The 25,320-nt window shown below is 39.5% G+C and overlaps 1 protein-coding gene across 1 annotated transcript in view; it reads right to left on the minus strand.

The window, feature by feature from the left end:
- galnt10 (UDP-N-acetyl-alpha-D-galactosamine:polypeptide N-acetylgalactosaminyltransferase 10 (GalNAc-T10)) overlaps positions 1-25,320 on the minus strand; it is a 126,211-nt gene that overhangs the window by 13,336 nt on the left and 87,555 nt on the right. Inside the window, exons 5-8 of the mRNA XM_085364724.1 lie at positions 25,117-25,302; positions 21,693-21,876; positions 11,336-11,453; positions 3,452-3,559 (exon numbers count right to left, since the gene is read on the minus strand). Coding sequence (XP_085220850.1) covers positions 3,452-3,559; positions 11,336-11,453; positions 21,693-21,876; positions 25,117-25,302 — 596 coding nt within the window. The remainder of the gene's footprint in view (positions 1-3,451; positions 3,560-11,335; positions 11,454-21,692; positions 21,877-25,116; positions 25,303-25,320) is intronic.

Raw genomic sequence — 25,320 nt, forward strand, 5'->3', positions numbered from 1 at the left:
GGATGTTTAGAATGATAAGCTTTTTACTGGGAAAACTCTTTTTACTCAGTTGGGGTTGGTTCAGTTGCTTTGAAGTGAGAGCCACAAACAGTGTGTCATCAACAGCAGGTGGTGTCAAGCTGCCAAGCAGACGGGAGCATTGACCGGCACCGGAACTAAAGTCATGGACTGTTGACGACACAGTCAGCAACAAAATGGATTTTAGTCACCTAAGGGAAATCAATAGTGGTTTAAGTTTATGCCCTATTTACCCACAAAGCCAGAGCACATCATCAGATTGACAACCCCGCCCCCCCAGCAATTTTACCACACAAAATCTTAAACTTTTTCCACCTCCTGCTGTTTTGATTGGTTATTTTATATTATGGTGTCACATTGTGACATTTAACATTTTGGGGTTATGAATTGTTAGCCGTCTGCTGTCTTCCTGCATGTTGCAGGAGAACTTTATGCTTCAGTGAGCAGAGGGATAGAGGGGTGGATTTGCACAAGTCGAATGTTTGCGAAATAGTCGAAGCTCTAATCCAGCGCTATCAAACTCATTTTACATGGTGGGGTACATAAAGTCCAAATATGATCTTAAATAAGAAATGTCTGTTAGTAAGACGACTGTGAAACTGCCAAAAACACAGCTAAAAATGCAAATTTATGCCCTCCTTGGCAGTTTTCACACTTTGCAAAGTCATGCAATGGGCTGTTTGATTACGTGATTATGTTTGCTGTGTTTGACACCCCTGCACTAATCTATTGATTTGTGTTCCTCACACAACATTATACTTGTGCTGCTAAATGAAATTTTCCATCATTTTGCTGATCATACTAGAGCTCGAGTTGACTTGATTTATTTTGATATGATATATAGAAATAAACATCTAGCTCCATCTCTCTGAATGTTTTGTTGGAGGATATATTTGAAGTTATGTTTTCCAAAACAACTGACACATTCTCATAAATTTAGAACTTCTAAATTTATCTTCATAAATTTAGAACTTCTAAATTTATCTTCATAAATTTAGAACTAATCCATTATAAAATATACAGAAGCAGTTCTTTGTAGTTGTTGTTGTTTTTTTCCCCCAGTCCCTACTGAAGAGTCTGGACAACACAAATGATCCAAAATACGCTCAGTGATTGTTACTGTCATTTGGAGGGGGTCATGTCCGTGGAAGTGAACATGTATATATATATAGTAATGAGACTTGGGCACTCTCAAATTTGCCAGCCATGTACAGTAAGTATTTACTTATATAAGGATGTTATTCAGTGTCTATTAAACACTGGTCAGTGTTTTTCACACCAATGTTTAAAAAAAGAAAAATCACAAATAAAAAGTAAACAAAACAAAACAAAAAATAACAGCTTAAGAGCACTTTGCAAATTGTGCTAACCAACCTTATGCTTTTAGAGCTGAACTGATAACTAAGGTCCACAAAACAGAGGTAAATCTTAAAGTGCTGTTTGTGTGTGACAGCGCTTTGTGTCATTATCATGTAAGTCATTTTAAAAATGACTTACATGATAATGACATGTGGAGAAAAAAAATATACTAAAAAACAAAACAAGAAAATGCCAATCTTTTCTCCCCCCAAGCTGACATACAAAAAAAGCTCTGTAGATCTCTCTCACACACACACACACACACACACACACACACACAGACACACACACACACACACACACACACACACACACACAAAAAAACACCTTCCACTCTTCCTAACATTTTTTCCGTCAGATCTTCTATCAGGTGTGTTTGAAAACAGATATAAATGAAGAGCCATACATGCCGAACATGAAGATTTTTTGTTATATTATTTACATTTTTACAATAAGCCATGGCCAAAATAAAATATACCAGCTAATACCAAAATTAAAAATTAAAATGAAATACAACAGTTGGTCAGTGACTTCAGCCATCACTGTGTGGTACAAAAAGAGCCTTTGGTGTTCAGAGTTATCTTGACCTAAGATCGCGCTAATTCATCTAGTCTAATGGGGCAAGTCAGTAGTAAATAAAAACCTGTATTATTATTTGATTCTTTGTAAACTAGTAGAGAAATCAACAAAAACCAGATTCATAACAACCCCAGGTACAGTCAATACTTTTATACTGTTAAAACCAGCCTGTTTGTTTGCTATCAGTATTCAATACAGCCTCACTGTGGGGCTAATGGTCAGACCAAGAAGGCAAAAACCGAGGCCAAAGGAATTAATTACATATTCATCTGAGCCAAACAGAGCCAGGTGTCAGAATGAGGCTGAGTCATGCATAATGAGTAATGTTCAGCTACAGGCCAGAAAGCCATTTTTATCACTTCTCATACTGTTTCACAGTGTTAAAGCTGCCATGGAATAAAGAAAGAATTTTCTCATAATTAGCTCCCCTAAGTTGTATGCTGTGTGTGTAGGTGACAACTTTTAGAAATGCAAAGTAAAGGAAACAAAAGCTGCTAAAAGCCTGCATCACACTCACAGCGGCTTGCAATTCAGTGGTCTTTTCATGTAATGCTAGCCTTCAGTATTGAGTAGATGGTAGATTTTGGATAGTAATCGGGTTTTTACGCCCAGTCACAGATAGGAGTTGTTAATGCTAATGCTTCTGCAACCTCCCAGGAAGGGTTGAGCGATGTGTTAAAAGTATCCAACTGCCACCATCAGTGCAGTAATCACAGGCTGCTGATGTTTGTGTGTGCATGGCAACGATCATTCCCCCATTTCACTGAGAGACTTAAATGAAGAACTTTGAGATGATGGAGTTAAATGAAGAAACAGGTGGAGGTCATGCATGTCAACCGAGTTCGAAAGCAGGGTTTGTGAAATAGCTGCAACTTTTAATACATTCATGCACAAAAACACAAATCAGTGTAACAGTTTTTATGCGATGGCCCAACATTTAATGTCCCTGATCACGATTTTTGTCTGTCTGTTGTTTACCGAGTTGTGTCCAAATACACATCAATATTGCGCGTAGACGGAGACGTGAAGAAATCCACTTTTGGAGGTTGGAAGGAGTTTAACACTCACACTAGAGACCAAAGTTGAAGTCATACACATTATAGATTTTCACACAACATCTGTAGAGCCCAACCAATGCAGCATTATTAAGACTGATACTGATATTTAGTTATTTAAACCTGATTCGGATTTTGTTTCCTTTCATATTAAAGAAACTAATGGATTTCCTTTGCATTTACTTTGTGTAGTTATTCATTACACTCTGCTCAGCACCACCTAGACTGACTGGTTATTATGTTTGTGGCGCTCCAAAGCGCATTGGCTTTTGTTGTTTGGACAGTAAAGAGAAGAAAGGGTTTTTGAGGTGAGAAATTCCTAACCGACACCTCTGCACAAGGCAAGACATTTCACCATGAGGTCACTGAACAAATACAAGGCACCAGAAATGGAAAACATCAAGCTTTCCCATAATGCTTAAGACAGATCTGAGACTTACCCTGGCAAGGCTGACACCACCAGGAACTTTGTAGGGGACATACTTCCTGTAGATGTGCCCAACCCTGGAGCAAGGAATGTCCTCCATCCGACCACCACACATCCACACCTACAGAGAGAGAGACGGGGACTCAGCAGTGATAAAGATCATATCTGAGAGTGAATTTGTGTAACTGAACAGCCTGGAATTGAGAGGGGCAGATGAGGTTAACATTTCCGAGATGAAACAGAAACTATGTGAGAAAGACAAAATGTGGGAAGACACGACCAGGAAAAAGCAACTGAGAGTAGACAAGGTCAAAACATAAAAGGAAAAAAAAGGATAAATGGGAGAAGTAGGAGAGGGACCTTTAAACTGAAGAAGGGTAGGGACTGTATAGGGTACGCACAGGGGTGCAAGGTATGCTGACTTGGTCATGAAATCCTGGAGAGAGGAACAAAAGCAGCAGGTTCAAGTAGCACAAAGAGAGTTGAAAACTTCAAAGAACTACAGATATGGATCCTATTTTATAAAGGACTGCAGAGGTGATAGAACTTTGTGCAATCTAGAAACACATGAACTTTTTTCAGAGACCAAAGAGAGGAAATTACACCGAAGAGAATGAGACAAGTCAATCATGCTTAGCTAAATGACAAAGACTCAAATTGGATTTGGTATGCTACTTAGCAAAAGCAGAGCTACCTTTCAAGTCTACAGGGTGTGAAAATCTAGTAATTTAAAACTAGAATTTAAGTGATTAGACACTTTAAATTAATGAGAAGACTTTGGGGTCAAAAGTTTGACTATATGAACTTTTGACCCCAAAGAGTTCGGGATTATCTTTTTTACATTACAAGCTTTGAATTTATTCTCTCAGTGTGCTGTTGATGTCAACCCGTTTTTTATTTAGCTGAATGATGCAGACGTGTAACAGTTGAAAGAAATTAATTATTACCACCTATTAATTAATTACCACCTAATTATCAGAGTTTTGGTATCAACCATAAAATGTAGTCTGATCTTAATCTAAGTCTCAATTATGCACAAACACAATCTGACTAACAGATAAACGTGTCGATAAAATATGCAAGAAAAAAAGTAATAAAGATTCAGCTGAAACATTAACACAGTGTGCTGCACAATAACGATCAAACTAATATCCAATACAGATGTGTTTAGGCTACAACATGTTACTTAGAAATGTGTGCTGCTGACTTCTCCACAAGCTACTGGGAATTAGATGTTCCAGTTAAGGAGATCGGATGGGACATGTGGGTTGTAGAGGTGTTCTCGTCTATATATAGACATGCAAAAATCTGCTCTTCCAAACAAACTAGTGTAACTCATTTTCATAGCACCTTAGAAAACTAACATCAATACCAGTGAATGAAATACCAATAAATATTTGGCCCGTTTAGCCAGTTTAAGGCTTACATACTAGTTGATTATGAATATTATGGACAAAGCATTTCAGGAGATTAGGGAAGAAGATCAAAATCTGTCTAAAAGCCAGATTAAAATACATCTACTTTAAATCAGGATTTAAGATTTATGTAAGATTTTATTGAGTGTACTTTATATGAGATCTCCACCAAAACCTCCCATGACCTTTACAGCACACTGTCCTCCATATCCGCCTAAATCTTGCATTCCTCCTACTTCTGTCGTGACTTGAACCTCTGAAGCCTGAACGTCTGATGATATAACAGTCATAATATGCTGTCTTTATACAATTTGAAATTCAGACACTTTAATCTAGAAAAGTCTTCCTTGCCTTCGGCTGAAGGTCAAGACATTTTCTGAAAGAAACCTCTCTGGTGATGAAGATAGAGGCTGTATTTAAGCTCAGGCATATAGTAACGAGAGCAAAATTATAATTTCCCACCTGAATGTTGTTATACTCTCATTCCCCTCCCGATTCTCCAGAGTGGACATCAGCTGGCTGCTATTTCAATTCAATTACTCCTTGTCAAGTTTGTTGCATCGCTCCAGCTTGGACAAACAGAATCGGGGGAAATAAGAGATTGAATCTACCCTCTCCACACTGTGCTGTAGGGGGGAAAAGTCTGACCTGCTGCACTGGTGCCTTCCATCCCCTTTATCCCTGCACTGAAGCACTTGAGCTTAATAACAGGGGCGCCCCACCGCAGGAGGGATCAAGAGCTCGGGTTCAGTGGCAGTCAGATTAAATTAAAAGTCTTATCACTCACCTCTAACACCTCAACCTCTACAATCTGCTCGCCTCAAAACATGAACACCAGAAACCACAGCACGGCGGCCCAGAGCAGCTTTAAAAGCTGTGTCCTTTTAAAGTACCATCTTGTTTATATAGCTCCTTTCAAAAACAAATTATAGAATGCAATTACACTGGCATAATGCTGAAGGCCCCAACACCTCAATAATATAATTCCATACACATAATCAATCTGATTATACCTGACTTTTGGCACTAACTTACATCTGAAAAGTAAAGTGAGGAATGGTTACCTTAATGAGAGAAAGGGAATCCTTCTTAATGTATTAAGAAGATATTTTGGCTCTGCACTCCAACTGCAGTGGTGCTACGGATCGATGTTTTTTAGGAGAAGATGCCAAGAAATCTAGCATACCAACAAAAAAGACCCGGGAAAAGAATGCAAACGAGTAAACATGGATGAAAGCAATGTAGCTCTTAAATTATTTTTAACAAATCAGCATTGCAAATGTCTCTTGAAGGGCTTTGATGTCTTTTCATTTAAAAGGACAAAGAGGGAAGGAAACGCTATAGCAACAACAGTATGATGGAAGAATGAGTCTCTTTTTTTAGTCCAAATAAAACTAATCTCACCCAAGAATCTCTCAATCTTCCTGTTACCAACTCAAAGCTTTAGTCACTAAATCCATTAACCTTTCATGCAGAGTTTGCTTGCCCAATTAAGCAAAAAATGAACGGCGCATTTATTTAAAGATGAATGGTGTCTGCTAGTAAAGCCTGATGCACAGAAAATGTGTGTGTGGTTCATAAAACTCCTTTCAAGCTTTCACAGCTGTCAGCCGGGCAGCAGTGTTCATCAGCCAGCAAATGGTTTAAAGTTGTGAGTTCATATATTTTTTCCTCCTACATTTGTTTTTAGACCACCTCTAAACTGAAAACTGAACCACAGCTCTTCATCTGCTGATCAGCAGCAAGTTTTGATGCTGCTGATGTCAGAATTCAAATGAACTGTGTTTTTTTTAAAATGAACCAAGGCACAACAGCCACACCTAGACCCATGTACAGAACTGGGAGGGCAACAACGACAAGAGTCAAGCTTGAAAAGAACAAAGAGAAACTGAGGTGAAAAAGATAACCGACGGCTAGGATAGCAGTCAGAAGAACGAAACAACAACAGCATTTTGTAAGAAACGTGGCAGTTATCTTGGCTGTAGCTACATGGTAGCATAGCTAGAATCAAACAAAGTCTTTATGATTTTGTTTGTTTAAAAACAGGTTTTGTAATACAACCATGTGATCCGACTGATTGCGGTTGTTACAAGCCTCTGACCGGTATCAAGAACAATGAGGCTGCAGTCTCCTGCATGCAGCGGCTCTAAAACATGGAGCGCTGTAATGTAATAGTAACAAAAGACTAAACCACTTTATCTTTGAAGGATTTTTATTTTTAACTAGTGCTGTCAACATTAATCTCGTTAACATGACGTTAATGCCATAACCGCATTAATGCGGCAAATCTCTGTTAGAGAGTTACTGCAGATCGCCCCGCGTGTGGGGCTGCACGGTGTCAACGCGTTAGCGCAGTTAGCTCATAAACGTCATTTTAATGAGATGACAGCACTATTTTTAACATTTGACCTTTCTTAGTGTTCATATGGATCAACCACTCCTAAGAGCAACCCTTTGCCTTATTGTTTAGCTTCTCCCTGTATATTATTATTGTGCTTTTGAATTTGCTCGTGCGTCATTTAGCTGGAGTATTTTTCTTGTCATTCCGTAGTGACGTCCAATAGATAAAAGGTAAGTGTTGAACTTGCATTTGATAGCATTTAACTGCAACTACAAATTTATAGTCAAAGAGATGTTGATGCAAGTGAAAGAACCCATGATTAGGCTCTGTATGATGACATTAAGTTGTTAGGCCTCCATCACTCAGGCCCAGAGATCTGCAAGTGATCATGGCGACCAAGTTTGCATCTAGTTGCATGAAAGACACCAGCTTGTTTGCGAACACTGACCAGAGTGATTTCAAGTGTTTCTCATGTTCCACTGCTGCTTGGCCAGTAGTTGGTGAGTGTTTGCAGACAAGTTGAGGTCTGCAAAGCAACTACGGACAACCGGAGCAACTGGGCAAATAAGTCAAAGAGATTATTGATGCAAAATTATAGTATCAGCTTATGTTTAGCACTGAAAGAAATTCAGGAACCTAACCAAAAACTTGTGGAGATGTGGAAAAAATGGTTATTTATTTGACTGAACTAATGCTAATATAATAATGTAAATATATATTCTACCAACAGAATTAAAGTCTTAGAGATAAATCAATGCATGCTTTGACTACAGGGCAGGGCAGCACGGTGGCACGGTGGTTAGCACTGTTGCCGCACAGCAAGAAGGTCCTGAGTTCAATTCCAACATCAGGCCGGGGTCTTTCTGTGTGGAGTTTGCATGTTCTCCCCGTGTTTGCGTGGGTTCCCTCCGGGTACTCCGGCTTCCTCCCACCGTCCAAAGACATGCAGCTTGTGGGGATGGGTTAATTGGAAAATCCAAATTGCCATTGTGTGAATGTGAGTGCGAATGGTTGTCTGTCCCTGTGTGTTAGCCCTGCGACAGACTGGCGACCTGTCCAGGGTGTACCCCGCCTCTTGCCCTATGACAGCTGGGATAGGCTCCAGCGCCCCCCCGCGACCCTGAAAAGGAAAAGCGGAAGCAAATGGATGGATGGATGGATGCTTTGACTATTTTTTTTTTTTTTTTTTGGCATTTGTCAAGGAGTTTTTGCGTTTACAACAGCGGTCCCCAACCCCTGGGCCTCGGACCGGTACCGGTCCGTGAGTCATTTGGTACCGGGCCGCGAGAGTTGAGGCTCAGGTGTGAAATGTATAATTTTCAGGGTTTTTATCGGTTTTCAGCGTTATTTTGTTATCGTTTTTATCGTTAGCTCTGTTTTCCTGGGTCTTTTCACGTGTGTTATGAATAAATCTTCTTTTTTTCGGTACCGGTACTAGTTTTATTTTGTTGTATTTATCCGCGACACCTTAAAGGCCGGTCCATGAAAATATTGTCGGACATAAACCGGTCCGTGCCACAAAAAAGGTTGGGGACCGCTGGTTTACAAAATTATTACCACCATCTAAAATGTATGCCACGGTTGTCCTAAACTAACAATATTGCTCTTTACTAATCCAGCAGTTTGCAAAAGCTCAAAATTGTTGTTATCCATGAATTTGACCAGATTAGTTATTTACTCATCTAAAAATCAGTTTTAGTAGATTACGCTTGATTAATTTCCAACTTCTCAGAGACATCCAGTATGCTGGCTCAAGTTTAGTTATAAGAATATGAACTCAGTTGGTTTTATATAATAAATAGTAACAATTTTAGTCTTAAACATGTTTGAAATATTTCTGTATAGTATACTAACTAATAGTGTTCCCTTGTTTTTATGACAGATGCTCTAATAAATTTGTAAATCTATGTATATAATGATGTAAAAAAAATATATTTTTTTCCCTTTGGTCATAAATGTTGCCTATGTGAAAGTAAAACTTTTCACATAGGCAACATTTCATGCAAGGCATACGTTAAAATTTCTCTTATTCCGTATCAATAGCAAAATGGCATTATGTTAATATGAAGAGGCAGTCACAAGTAAAACTGTTTTGATGGAAAATTAGATTTAGGTGTTCAATTTGTATAAACAACAATGCCTCTGTGCTGGAAATTTCACTCTAAGGAACAATCGCAGTACTATCACACAGGAGCATATGTCCAATTTCATCAAACTACACAGCAGTGGCCTTTGTGTCTAATTGAGTGAGACGACAAAAGTCCTTACTCATTCAAACCAGAATTCAATTATTGTGACGGGCCGTTTTGTCTGTCCGGCGCACGCAGAGAGGAGGGGGAGACCACTGCTTAACATACTGGCCAAGTCGCAAGCAGTTATGGCTGTGTTGTAGAATAATTCATGGTGAAGTACCAGACAAAAACATAATCTAATAGGGACTTCTGAGTATGATTAATGTGGAGAGTCGTAGATGCAACAGATTATATTTGGCTCATGAGTTGAAACCACAATGAGGGAAGCACCATTTGCTTTACAAGTCTTTTAGCTGCTTAGTTAAAGAGATACGGGGAAAACCAAAGAGAGGGAAGCACATGGGACCAAAATTCTTTAAAAGCTGTTTAATGTCAAAATATAGTAATGCTGAGCATATGAGCATTAAAATCAGTAAGCGCTTATTAAGAAGGAGGTGGTTCAGGAAAAATGAAAAATGTTTCATTTACTCCTGCACTTAGCAACAAGACCTCTTTTCTTAATAGCTTTACAGCAATTTAAGTTGTGCAACTATCTTCTTCTCATCCAGGTCTGCCCATTTCTATTGCAGTCTTTATTTAGTCCAGTTGCTTTCTAATGCATTCTAACCTGTTCTCGCCTCTTTTCTCTTCACAAGCTCTCTCCTTCGTCTCTTTTCCTGACATTGACATCTCTTGAAGTGACTGTAACCAATTCTCAATTTAGTGACAATGACGTGGTCTTTCCTGTTGATTCTGATATTATCCCCCCCACCCTCTCCTTTTGTTGCACCTTGCCATTACTGTTCCCATTTCCTCTGAACACTCTGCTCTCTGATTTTCATCAAATTTGACAATATCTCCATGAACACGTATTCTCTCCTGACAGCCTCTTTTTTCCAGTGTGTCTGCTTTCTGAGTATGTAAGTACTCACATGAACTTCAAATTTTTCCCCTTCACAGGCTAACCTTGAATCAGTAAACAGTATTTCATATACTTGTTGGTGATTTTGGGCTTATTCGGCTTTAATCTTTGACAGCAACACTGAGTCACTGCAGATGACTATACTTTCTACCACTTCCTCTGCCCACTCTCAGTGCTAGAGGATGTGCAAAAAGCTAGACAGCATACAGTCTAACTGTTGTTTTCTTACTGACCCCAGTCTCCTGAATCACCACTGCTTCCTGCTAATGGATGATTTGACTTGTCTGTTAAAAACTGGCAGGTCAAAGGAATTCCACAAGAAAACCATAAAAGTTCTGAGGCGCTCTGACAGCAAGCATTTTGGGTCCTCTTAGAAGCGTGATCATCTTTATCCTATGACGAAACAGGACACAGGTAATCCGAGGGCACCAGGGCTCACTGGATGGCTTGAGGTTTATGAAATGATGTGAATTATGCAATTTGACCTTCATGGTCTCTAAATCTCAACCCAGCTGAATGCATAAGGGAGATTTTGCACCAAAATACTAGAGAATGATTCAACACTGTAATCTCAATTTCAAATGAATTTCTTTGCCAAGAATGATGTCATCACTTCTATACAGTTTTATTATGACTTATTAGTCATGTGACTTTTGGATACAAATTTTTAAATAATAGGAAAAAAGCAATTTTTACAAGATCATGAGTCAGTGACAAGCATGACTGAGGTTTCAGTGCTGTCATTTTCTGCTTACACACACACACACACACACACACACGGTTCATAACCCTGGGTTTAGTATATTCAGTACCAAACTGAAATGCCTGAATCCAAACATTAAACCAGGACCAACACGTCTTGGGAATCAAGTCAGCTTTCTTCACGGACGTCAAAGTGATTTTATTGATTATTTTCGACGCTACACTGCACTTGTGTGCACTCTTCTCTCTTTTTAAATTGTTTTTTTTTTGTTTTTTGTTTTTTTACCTTGAAGGATATCTCGTACTGCTCCCCTCCCCAAATCTCTAGACCGGTGTCGTATCCCCCGAGCTCCCAGAACCACTTCCTGTCGACAGCAAACAGTCCACCTGCCATCACTGGAGACCTAAAAGACACAAAGGCACAGTTGAGCATATATTGGAATACAACAGGAAGTATTAAAATGACTTCAAATCTTCCAGGCTAGCCACACACATAAAGTGCCAGGTTTGAACATCCCGTGACTTGCTAAATGCACACAGGATTAAATAAACAGAAAAGTGTGTTAGAGAATTCCGGCTCTATCCCACTCCAGAGCTGTGTTTTTCACATCCCCACGTGTGTGTGGCAACCCAGTGACACTCTTCACAGCACAAAACCAATTAACCCATCTGAACCAGTGAGAATACTGACTGGGATGACAAGCTCAGCAGTGCCAAACAACATAATAGTCCTCAGCTCAGAGTGCAGTGGGAGCTTCTCCCTGCAGCAAAACTGAACGTAAAATATCGAACAGCTTCTCATCAGGACACCGACAACAACAAGAGGAAAACGGGAGGAGCAGGCGGGCAGAGAAAGAAAAGTTTTATCCACGGGGAATATTCTGTATTGAACTATGAAATAATGCAAGACAGATGAGAACATAACCTCACAGAGAGCATTATAAATCCAAGAAAAGCCTCGTTTCCTTCTATTTCCTGAAACATTACAAGGCATTTGTGCCCAGAGTTATTATCTAGTGATACACTAGTGCTCAGAATTTCAGAGCTTTATTTTTATTTTAATCTAAATTGTAGCAGTATGGGAATTAATAGCAAAGGGTATAAAAGGAAAATAAATTTGAGGACTACAGAATTAATTTTCCAATCATTCTCATGTTGAAACACCACGTTTGTCTTTGTTGCAACCAAGGTGGATACTATTGTTAGTGAATTATGAGTCTAGAGCGGTTAGCATGGATGATATGATGGGCTTGGACCATAATCTCAGGTCCCATCAGTGTTCAGAGAGATCGCTTGCCAACTTTGGCTTTTTTCCCCTTAAATTAATCATTAAATCAAAGAAATTTCACATGGAAGTTAATCTGCCTCTTACCAGCAGCACTTTTCCATTTTTTTACCGTTAGTCCAAGTATGTATTATGGTGGTAACGGTGAATATAAACCGTAATGCGTAACTGCTCCTTAACAACCAGCTTTGTGATCGTAGTGATAAAAACTAAAATGGAAACGAGACTGAGCCTAAATCACACATTAAGCGTCGTAAAGGCCATAAAAACACGAGCTGAGGTCGCTGCTCTTGTTTTCCCCTGCCTACGTTTGTTCTGATAAAGCGCGGCTTTCTGCAACAGTTTGAATAATTCTTTCACACAGGCATACTTGACCTGTCTGACCAGATAACTGTGCTTGTGCAGTTCATTGTCCATAACTGGTGACTGCTGTATGCTGGAGGAAACAAAGTGAAGCAAACAAAGCTGCCGCGCACGCACGCACGCACGCACGCACGCGCGCACACACGCACACGCACACACACACACAATCTGCTTCCAAGGAATAGCGCAAAGTGAAATGCACCAGACAGACTTTCATCACAGGACAAAGGGTGAACAACAGTAGCTGCAGGGGCACAGAGAAACAGTGCTGCATGTCTGTGTGTGAGTGCTGATGGTGGGTATGGTCAGCAGACTGTGTGAGTTTAGCAAAGAGAGCGTAGACACTGCGTGGGCACTGATTTATGGGGTGGTGATTGTTAGCTCTTGTTCACCGGAGGGAGAAAACACAAACACTCTTCCCAGAGTTGCGTGGAAGGAAACCCAGCGGCTTTTGGGAATGACAGCACTGACATCTCGCAAGCTAGTCAATATGAAGATCGCTTAACCACAAGTTAAAGTTTAATCTGGCAGGGTAACAACCACATGTATGTTCAACTATACTGATAACAAGCATAAAACATAATAAAACAATTATTGATTTTGCCTGGGAGCCAGTTGCACTCCACTGTACGCCAGGCCAGGCGACATCATCTCAGGTGCAGATGCTTTAAAATGCTTCAGGTGATGGAAACAAACCATGTCCCATTCAAGATAGTCTCATCTATTCCATTCGTATCAATTAGCTTGACTAGGTCAATGGATCAGCAGCTTTTGATTGTTTCAATTGCAGCCTCCCCCTCAAGAACTGGTCATTGACTTCACAGTCAATTATAATTTGTAGTGTATGGTAGGACTGGGCGATATATAGAGGTTTTTTAAAAAATATCGATATATGAATTTTGGGTCATATTGCCCAGCCCTAGTGTATGGTATTAATGACTGCACCTGTACAGCCTCTAATGTTTGGAATTGAGTTTTAATGGCTTGATTTGTTTAGATTTTGTCCAATGTCATGGTGGACTGACTTGACAGTACATTGTCTTTGTCTATGAGATCAAAAAGCTGTTTTTGGACTGTAGGATATTATTATACATTGCTAAATCTTTGATTCATATAAAATTAAATTGAAAACAAAATCCACATTTGGTTAGCATCATCAGATATACTGCACACCAAAGAAAAACAGGGCATTTCACTTAATTCTATACGCAATTTTGAATACATCTGACATATTATTCTATGCATGAATGTCCAATTAATACCTGTATTATAAAACTGAATTCAGCTTCCGTATCTGTCAGATTCTGTGGAACCTCTAATTCATCATTTCGTGGTCATTTGTCGTGTTTGTTTCTCACAAATGCCTGAACACACACGTGAACATTCACAAAGACCTCTTGAAAACAATGAATTCCATTCTCTTTCAAACAGGGAGCCACTACTCAAAGCCAGAAAAAACCCTGTTGCTGCAAAAGACTTAATTTAAAATGATAATGAGTTGACCCAGTCACTACTCACACTGCTGCTCCTGAGTTGCTTAGCAACTACTTTGTTTTGCCGCTGTGCAGAAAAAAAAATCTGTTTGTGGAAGGGAAAAAAAACCGTTTTGGGAGGACATATTTAATTCATTTTATTCAGGCATATAATTTAATCAGCGTTTCGTATACACAGTACTGTGCAAAAGTCTTGAGATGCCCCTCATTTCTTTATATTTTGCTAGAGAAATGAAAAATGCATGCAGTGATTAACTGAAACATAAATCACTTCAGTAACACAGTATATTGGGCAAACAGGACTTTTTCAGTTCTTATGAGCTTTAAAGTCAACACAATACTCTAGCAGCCCATCATGGCTGAGGGCTGAAAAATGAAGTCAGTGACAGTTACTGGTTGGTCTCCAAATGGTATTACATGGAGTATTCACATTTCCATCAGCTTTGACAAGACCCCCAACACCAGTGGCTGAAATGAATTTATGAATTTATGACTCTGACTTTGGCGTTCCCGAATTAGTTCCTCTATTCAGCACCACCTGTGTCAAAGTTATCTGTATCTCTAAAGCCAAACTAAACATCTTATTCATTGAAACATGGGATTAACAATTGTGGGTTTACAGTTAGGTGCCTTGACTATTTGGCAGTGTTGGGCAAGTTACTTTGAAAAAGTACCGTATTTCCTGGACTACAAAGCGCACCTGAATATTAGCCGCACAAGCTAAAATCAGGGGAAAATCCTGTTTTGTACATACATTAGCCGCACCTGACTAAAAGCCGCAGGTGTTTCAATGTTGACTTATCATATGTAAGAGAATATGCACAAAGCGAATTGTCAGGAAAGAGATGGCTGTTTGGAGACACCCCTTTTATTAATATTTTGAAAATCAAGTTATGGGTACATATTTGCATAACTTTTCAGGTATATGTACAAGTAGCGGTAATTACAAGTAGGAAACATGTACTGTGCTTCATGAATGAGTAACAAATGTAGTACATAACAATAACCTACAGCACACCAGAAAAATAGATTGGACTACCTTTTAGGCTCAGTTGCAGTGACACAGCTTTAACAAGAAGAAAAGTCAGTCATTCACCACCATCTTCCTGCCCACTAAAACCACCAAAGTCCTCTTCTCCAGTGTTGGATATGAACAGGCTCAGGATGGCTTCGTCATCCACTCTCAGCTTCTTTCCTTCGTTGTCACTTTCAAAACCAAAGAAATCCTCGTTGTCAGTGTCAGAGTCGAACACCCTCTGAAGGGCCGTGGCGGTGTCCTCCTCTCCATCATGCAGCAGTCCAGCCCTTCGAAATCCGTTGGTGATCGTGGATGTTTTCACACTTTTCCACGCTGTCAGATTCCACCGGTGGAGTTGGGCATAACTTGCTTTTCGCAAGTTTATCGCGCTACTTGTACGGCACTATGTTGTCTGGCGGATGGACACGTGACCAACACACCTCTCTTGAACCCGATACTGTGTGTCTGATCACATGCCCTTCCGCCAGGCAACGTAGTGCCGTACAACAGCGGAACAAACAAAACAAATCGTCTTACGATATGACAAAAATCATGGACAATCCATAGAAAAGCCGCACCTGACTAAAAGCCGCAGGGTTCAAAGCTGGTGCAAAAAGTAGCGGCTTATAGCCCGACAATTACGGTAATTAATTATAGTTACTAGTTACTTCTTCAAGAAAAGTAACTGAGTTAGTAACTGATTTACAAGATTCTAAAAGTAATTAATTACTTGAAAAGTAACGTTTGCGTTACTTTAAAAAAAAAATATATATATATCTATATCTATATCTATATATCTATATCTATATCTATCTATCTCTATCTGGGGTCCAGGGTATAATTGGCCATTTTTGACTACTTATGATTTTCCCTCCACATTTCACCTTTAAAAACTATTTACTTTCCCTTGTTTGGTATCATTCTTTTCAGCACAACCTCACGTGTCTGAATTTACAGTTATGTTTTCATTTTGACATACTGTATTAACACAATTGATCTAGAAATCACACAAAAAACATAAAATCCGAGTAGAAAACGTTATATTTTTTACTGTGACAACCACAAACATGTTTAATGGATCATATTTCATAACTTTAAATGCAAATATAAATTGTCAATTTCAAAATCCTATGCACAAGTTTTGCAAACAACAAAGTTATTTGCAGCCATTTACCTTTGACCTTTTTTTTTTTTATAACCATTTCAAACCATTTACAGAACAATCAGCTGTTCTGCATTCAATAAGATGCCACACAAATTATTTGTGCCACTTCAAAAAAATAATTTGTCCACTATAAAGGAGAACATCACAGCCTGATACCTGCAGGTCTGACAGCAGCAGGTGTATCACTCCTGTTTCTACCTGCAGACAGCAGTCGCCTCATTGTTCTGACGCAACACAAAACTATCCACAACACTACAAGACATCACAGTAACTACACACTCCAAACACGCTGAACATCACAAATCTCTCACATCTCAAAACTCGCTCTCTCTCTTTTTCTGCTGTCTTTATCTCTCTCTCTCTCTCACCTTGTTGCTTTGTCATCTTAAAGTGGTCATGTGATTGGCTTACCACGACTACTTTATTCTTCCTCAGACAAACAGCAGCACTCATGCGATTGTTTTGCCCCTTTAGCCCCAGGTGTTGTGCCAAAAAGTGATCGTCTACCAGACAGTGATTGCTGCCCGCGGGAGCGCGCGCAGCTGCTTAAAGCTGTAGCGCCCAGATTACTTACAGCTACTTCCGTGCAACTGATATAAACTGCAGTAAGCTGAACACAGCTTCAACCGTCTGTTTGTTGAAAAATAGTAACGCGACCGCACCGCATTTTCTTGTTAGTAACGGTAACGGCGTTGTAACAACAGGAATAGTAATTCTTTAGATTACTCCTTACTGAAAAAAAGCAACACCGTTAATCCCATCACTGCTCCTAGTACTGTGGTTTTTAGAGGAGTAGCAACTGTGCAGAACCACAGTTAACGTCATTATTTTTGGGTCAATGTGTCTCTCCATAACATGGTTCTTCTATAGTGAGGATAAAGTACAAGAAAGGGGGGACAAAAATACCCCAATCTCTTGATAATAACCACAAAATAAACAAAAATATATTCTGATCCATTTCCAGATCAATCACTACCTGAAAGGTCTTTAAGTATCTCATGCTTTACCTGACTCGGTCAACCTTTTAAGATGGATGAAGTGGATAGCCAGCACTACCGAAGATCCTCTTTGCTTTTGTAATGTGGGTCCGTCTTCGCCTTGTCAACGTAATTCAGTGTTGTAGCACACTAAAAACAATCTGTCCAGAGCGTGGGTCCCAGTCTCATGTGCAGACAGCACAGTCTATTTACTTTAAAAATGTCATTACTTTATATTGAACAGACACAAACACACACACAGTGAAAGTCTGCAGACCATCTGCTAGTACCAGGACCCCATACAGACTCTTTTTGATTACCTGTTCACCCACACTGTGAAGTGCAAGCTGAACATCGACCGGTGTGATGGTGGCCACAAATTTGTCCAGCCGGGTTTGCGAAACACTGCTGTAGTGTTTAAAGACGAGAACGGAAATTCCACCACTCTGAATGCCTGTAATTACCTTCCTACGCATGTCAACATTAAACTTTATTTCTTTTCAATAAAAGAAAATCACAATAGAAATGGAAATGGCAAATTGGATTTGCACAGTACAGACTTCAGCCCTCCGCCACAGAGCAGCTCTACTGAATTAATATTGACCGGCATCGACTAAAGTGACCTTAACAGGCCAGAAGCAGCAAGAAAATGCAATACCATAAGTAAAGTACTGGGCTCAACATGTACATTTGCCAGAATATAAAATCTCTGTACCCATTTGACTGCTGTCAGAGTAAATCAGATTGATGATACCACAACAATTATGTTTAAATTAAATCATGATTTCATAACCTTTAAGTTACATTTGATTTTGGCAAAGTTGTTAACAGCATTTGTCAGACCTGTGAAAATTATATTTATTGTCCTGTTAGTTTTGTACTTTTATTTATTGTTTTAACTGCAACTGATGAATGGTAAGTTTGCTCGTTTTAGACCATCTTCTCAGACAAAGTATCAATTCCTACAAAGGAACAGAATCTCTGGGTGTATTTGAGGTAAAGGACAGCATGGTCCAGGTCTTTCTAACAAACAACTGAGATTAAACTACAAATGCTCAAGTTGATATTCTCCATTTCAGTCTACTGACCTTGTTAGCCTGAGCTAACTGCTAAATGAAACTTAAAGAAGCAGAGAGAGAGAGAGAGAGACAGAGAGCCGGGGGGGAGTGTTGATGGCATTAACAAAAGGGACAGGGACAGTGACAGAGGCATGAGGACGGAGATAAAAATCATACTCCATTACCCTCAAACACACACGCACGCACACCTCCGAGATGGATTTTGCCAGCCCACCATGCCTCGTTCTCCACTGCTGCAATGTCAGAGTGAAAATGAAAATCTTTGCGACTCAAATTGGATTTGCACTGATGAAGGTCATTTCATTGGGTAAGAAGAGCAGACTAATTCACGAAATGAGGATTGATTCTGATTGTTCTGCAGCTCATTTCTTCTTTAGTTTCTTATCCTCCTGCATCACCGCCTGATCATGCCTACAGCATTTCCCCAGGATAGTCAAATATTCTCTGGCATCCAAACATAGACAAATGTCTAACTAATCCCTCAAAGCTCACAAATGGAGTGTTTGGCATCCCATGCAGTTATTTGGTTATTTATTTATTTATTTCAGCGTCCATTACTTAAAAGGTACAGAAAGGGGAAGAAAGTATGGCAAAAACCTATTAGGCTTCTTTGCAGAGAGGCAGTGTTGCCGGGGAATCAATTCAACAAAAGTGGCCTCAAGGCACTTTATATTGTAAGGTCAAAACATTCCAATAATATCCAATGACACTGTAAACACATTAATCTGTGACTGATCTTTGTTTAAAAGAAACTTTATAGACAACACTCAAATGGTTAACTACATGTGCAGCCAATCATTTAAACAAGAGACTCACAAATTATCAAAAAATAACAACACACACACAAAAATGTCTCAGCTCATTCTGTCCAACCAACAGCTTGAAACGTCAACATAAACAATTTAAAAAAACTCCATATGAGGGACAACTGTAGTCACAATGATGTCACTCATTGGGTTGTGATGTTCACTTTCAGCATCGTGGTCATCACCAATATGTTTTTTGTTTGTTTTTTTTAGGATCCTGCTTTTAAGGGAGAGGGTCGAGTGTAGAGCAGGGCGATATGACCAAAAATATTTATCACGATATACATTTGAAAATTTGCGATAACGATATAACTGACGATATAATTCACACTAGACAAAATACTTTACAACTCCTCAACTTTATTGGTGCAAAAAACAAAAACAAAACAAAAAACATCAATGTATTTTCACTTAAACAAGCAGCTGTTTTTTTTTTTATGTGCATTAAAGTTATATAAAAATGTAACAGTGCAAATGCAAATTCCTTGCTGACAGTTTAACCAAAAGGCGTTTCCAGTGGAAACTGGCCGACACATCCTCAGCATAACCATGTGTAATATGCACAAAACTTAAAAAGAGGTTATACACACATAATACGGTAACATTATGTTGAAGCACAGTACGTATCACTCCGCGAGGCGCCTGCCTATGACAGCCGTAATGCTCTGACAATTACGCCGCGGTGCGGCTTCGTAGCTCAGCAAAGTCGTACTGAAACATTTGACAGATTTTTGAGCGCCGTGTACATAAAATCGTTTCGAGGTCAGTAAACACAACCAGAAGTCATACATAAGGCACACGGGATTATAAGGGGCACTGTCGATTTTCAGAAAAATTAAAGGATTGATTTTAAGTGCGCTGTATTTTCCAAAAAAAAATACGGTAACAACAACGGCCCGCTAGCATGCTCTACCAAAAATAGTGCTTTGTTGTGTATCTGACGGACGAAAGCTAAACCAGTTCCACACCACTGAAGTTGGAGCATTTTTACAAACCAATTCTGGTTCATCCGTTTCATTCAACGATCCACTTTCGCCCTTCTCATTCTCCATCGCCGCCATGCTTTTTCCGCCATGTGCGTATGAAAACAAAGGCACTGCGCCTGCGCGTTTTACCCATATTCTATCGCGATATTTCATTTTCTTATCTTTGCCCAACATTATACCGGTATTACCGTGAACAGTATGATATGGCCCAGCCCTAGTCGAGTGCCAGTTATCATCTAAGCTAGCAATGTCAATTAGTGCAAAGAGCACCCAGGCACCACATGGGTCCAACACAGACACCAATACCTGCTAATTACTGCAGGTACAAATAATTGGGTAGAATTTCACTCACCAAACCTGAACATTTTCAGTGGGTTTTTAGTACAATTAACCACACAGTGGGCCACATGATTTGCCAGACAACTGCATTACAAATGCTCCAAATAGCACAAACGCAGTTGGAAGGTCCACTTCCAACTGTGTTTGTTGGAAGTGGACCTAATGACTTGAATAAGCTGAGCTGCAACCCAGCGAAGGCACCCGTCTCTCAATATCTCTATATGGCTGAGTTAGAAAAATAAATAAATGAATCACTTCCCATTTCATTTTTATAAAGTTTCGTCATATTAGCTAGAGTTTGACTTAGTTTGAGGCCATTTGACAAACTGCATTTTTTGGAATTGTCATGCTGTATAAAACATGAGGTGACTGTGAAATGACCTAAATATCCACCGATCTCTAAATTGTTTTAACTCTAGAACTCACAGATCTACATAGATCTGTTTTTAAGCTATTGCTGCATAAAAGCTAATACAATAGCAGCTAAAAGTAAAGGTTAAGTAATTCCTTGAAGAGCTCTGCCCTAACTGAAGTAGCAAAATAATATAAAAATAGCTGAATGTCGCTCTTTTCCCACTCATAAACCCTACCTGACAAGAAAAACCAAGTAAGTCATAGTTCAGTGCTGCAACATAATCAGTCTTTTATAATGACATAGCTTTTGATATAGATATTGTACTGGCATTAAAAATCAGAGACAACATTTAAGACAGCGAGCTGGCAGCTTCACTTCACCGCCACACTCGTTCATTGAAATCCGAGAAAGCTTCCATTTCTCTGTACACTCTGGAATGTAAGACTGGGATTTTGGCATTTATCCACTTTGGAAATGGAATTCATTTTCATGTTTTGCAGCTTAATGGGGCAGTAGTCGAGTGCTTTAGTATCCATCCTATGCAACACTCGGGTGTAAACGCGTGTATGAGCATAGCAGTGCCGACAAAGACCTTCAGTGAATAAACACGGTGTGGTGTAAATCATTCAGAGGTGCACAGCTCAGACAAACCCAGTTGAAAAGCTTTAAGTCCCACTGGGGTCACCCATGGAACAGATGCATGCATTTAGTCATGGCACAATCAGATAATGGGTATAAAAAAAAAAAAATCCCTAACCAAGTATCAGAGTCACTCACTCAAAGGGTTCACTGGGGTCGTCCTTCTGCAGCTCTGTGGGGATCGGGATCCGCTTGTAATACATTTCCCAGTCAAACGCCCCTCGCATGGCGTCGCCCGCCTGTGTTTCATAGCCAAAGCTGTCGTGGTCGATGACATCAATCATCGGGCATACGATAGTCTTCCTGTTCTGGGCGATTCGGTCTGAGAGGGACAGAAGGAGGCACACACGATGGCGAGCAGGTTATGACAACAGATGGTGCAGAAAAGTCGTTTCCAAGCTTTGTGGCTTTAGACCTTTTACAGCCAAGCAAAGCCTACTCACCCTCCTGTCCACAGACTGCAGGTTATGAGGGGTCGGTGGGCTGTTTAAACAACTGGTGAAACTGTGTGTGTGTGTGTGTGTGTGTGTGTGTGTGTGTGTGTGTGTGTGTGTGTGTGTGTGTGTGTGTACAAAATGAAAATTTGCTCCTGTGTTACAAACTGAAATGTATCAATCCTGACCATTTTTACCATGATTTATCTTTTACCATTGGTAAAAAACATGTTTTTAGGAACAAATAAAATGATTGATAATTTTTTACAAAATATTAATTTATTTTTCTACCATTTACTTTTACAGGAAAAAAGGTTAAAAGGTTTCAGTATAAATCAGTAACCATCGCCTCATATCTCTCAGCTCCATCTAGCTTAGATTTATTGCTTTGTGACTGGCTGAAATCTAATGGATGAATTATAACGCTCACTTATTTTACATGTGTCATTGTGTTGTCATTAGTTGTGTGCACATAATCGAAGCAGCGTACAGATGTAAAAATGTCGTAAACCTGCGGTTTTTCTAGTCGTCAGTAAGGGAGCCACTCCTCTGACTACAGCAGGTTAGATCCCACAGGAGTCAGAAAATGACCCTACTTCTCATTTGAATGATATCAAACACTTTTCTGATAAGCACATTTACCATTTTAGCTCACACACCTCGGGTAGTTATAACAAACAGACCTGCCCTTCAGACAGCAATACACAGAGTAGAGGCACCTTAGATCAAATGCTGCTGGTCACATGATCACATTACATGGAAACCATATGCAGTCCAAGCCCATAGAATGAGTATTCTTTACTCATTCTAACTCATATCCTGGATTTCAAAATGTGATATGTATGCTTAAATGTCTGTGTGGGCTGGCATAAACATCGAGTGCTACAAGAAAGCATGATCAGGAAAGTTCAGCTGCTAATCACCAAGCGTATGAATCACACTGTGGCTTGCTTGAGTTATGCTGGCACTGAGCATGTACATCTCCCAAGGAGAGAACACTTTACTCTAACAATAAGAACACTTCTGGATTTACACTTTGGCTCCTAAAGGTCTCAATCAATAAATTGATGTTATTTTAGTTTTTTTTATGATCCCTTGTATTTTTATGTCTGGCTGGTTCAGCTTCTGGCTGTCTGTATACAATGATACAACCTTCATTTTTTATTTCATTTTTCATTTATTTTTTAGTGCTTTTACCCCCCAAGTGTTACATTTTTCTTTCTTGGATGAATTTATTTATTTACTTATTCAGAGATTCAATAATATTTCAGACAGTTAACAGTGTGTAATGCACCACCCACACATGACTTTGAGATGTTATTTATCTAGCAACTATGTAATATATGGGCTCTGAATGGACATCTTCACGTGATGAGCTCACATGGCCAACAACATTCATTATCTGATGAAGAGCAGATGTGCTTGAAACATTAAAACAAACATGATGGTTGTTGTAATGAGGCAATGAAGAGTGAGAGCTGTTGTCTAATTTTTTGGCCCAGCAAATTTCCCACTTTTTGGTATATTTTATTCTATTTTTTAAAATCGTATTTAATAGATTTTTGGACACTTTTACACTTGTACAGCTGCTGTTATTGTGTATATACCGTATTTCCCGGACTACAAAGCGCACCTGAATATTAGCCGCACAAGCTAAAATCAGGGGAAAATCCTGTTTTGTACATACATTAGCCGCACCTGACTAAAAGCCGCAGGTGTTTCAATGTTGACTTATCATATGTAAGAGAATATGCACAAAGCGAATTGTCAGGAAAGAGATGGCTGTTTGGAGACATCACTTTTATTAATATTTTGAAAAACAAGTTATGGGTACATATTTGCACATGTAGTACATAACAGTAACCTACAGCACACCAGAAAAATAGATTCGGACTACCTTTTAGGCTCAGGTGCAGTGACACAGCTTTAACAAGAAGAAAAGTCAGTCATTCACCATCTTTCTCTTCTTCCTGCGCACTAAAAACACCAAAGTCCTCTTCTCCAATGTCGGATACAAACAGGCTCAGGATGGCTTCATCATCCACTCTCCGCTTCTCTCCTTCGTTGTCACTTTCAAAACCAAAGAAATCCTCATTGTCAGTGTCAGAGTCGAACACCCTCAGAAGGGCCGTGGCGGTGTCCTCCTCTCCATCATGCAGCAGTCCAGCCCTTCAAAATCCGTTGGTGATCGTGGATGTTTTCACACTTTTCCACGCTGTCAGAATCCACCGGTGGAGTTGGGCATAACTTGCTTTTTGGGCATAACTTGCAAGTTTATCGCCGCTCATCATCCACAACTCCCGCTGAACGCGTACCGCTACTTTGAAGTTTGTTTTTCGCGCTACTTCGTACGGCACTACGTTGCCTGGCGGACGGACATATGACTAACATACCACTCTTGAACCCCGATCCTTCCGCCAGGCAACGTAGTGCCGTACAACAGCGGAACACACAAAACAAATCGTCTTACGATATGACAAAAATCATGGACAATCCATAGAAAAGCCGCACCTGACTAAAAGCCGCAGGGTTCAAAGCTTGTGCAAAAAGTAGCGGCTTATAGCCCGACAATTACGGTGTGTGTGTGTATGTATGTATATATATATATATATATATATATATATATATATTTCTTTTTATATTTATTTATTTATATTTCTTCATACATTCTTATATAGTTCTATATTGTGTATTGTGTATTTTGTTGTACAGTTATTTTATTTTCAACTTTAATTTATATATTTTATCTTATTCTTTCCCAGTTAAATTTACCCTTCATTCTAAATTGTGTTGTACAGTTATTTCATTTTTAACCTTAATTTATATTTTATTCCTTCCTAGTTAAATTTACCCTTTTTAATTTTTCATATTTATTTCCTCTTATTCATAGCCTTTTCTTTTTTTTAGGTCACGGGCAGTTGTCTAAGCATTTCACTGCATATCGTACTGTGTATGACTGTGTACGTGACAAATAAAATTTGAATTTGAATTTTTATTTTTCCCCAAAATGAGTTTAACGTCACACGTAAAGAGCAGCCATCACTAAGGTTATGACCTAGGCACACAGTGCAGGCCGGTTGAGGATCGGGCTCATGTTAAGGGTCATGGCTCAATAATGAAGTCCTCACCCAGCAGTGGAGGCAGCCAGTTCACATTGGCTTCACAGTGCGAGTCTAGGAAGGTGAGGACTTCTCCTTTAGCAGCAGCTGCTCCAAGCAGGCGAGTCCGGATCAGACCCTCCCTCTTCTTGGTCCTCAGGATGCGAACCTTTGGCAGCCGTACCATGTACTCCTCTAGTGCCACCTTAAGGTGTTCTGAAGAGACAACATGAG

The sequence above is a fragment of the Diplotaxodon limnothrissa genome, linkage group LG10 (genome assembly GCF_057381915.1).
Source record: "Diplotaxodon limnothrissa isolate DT_005_m linkage group LG10, D_limnothrissa_male_GT1.1, whole genome shotgun sequence".
Taxonomy (NCBI): Eukaryota; Metazoa; Chordata; class Actinopteri; order Cichliformes; family Cichlidae; genus Diplotaxodon; species Diplotaxodon limnothrissa.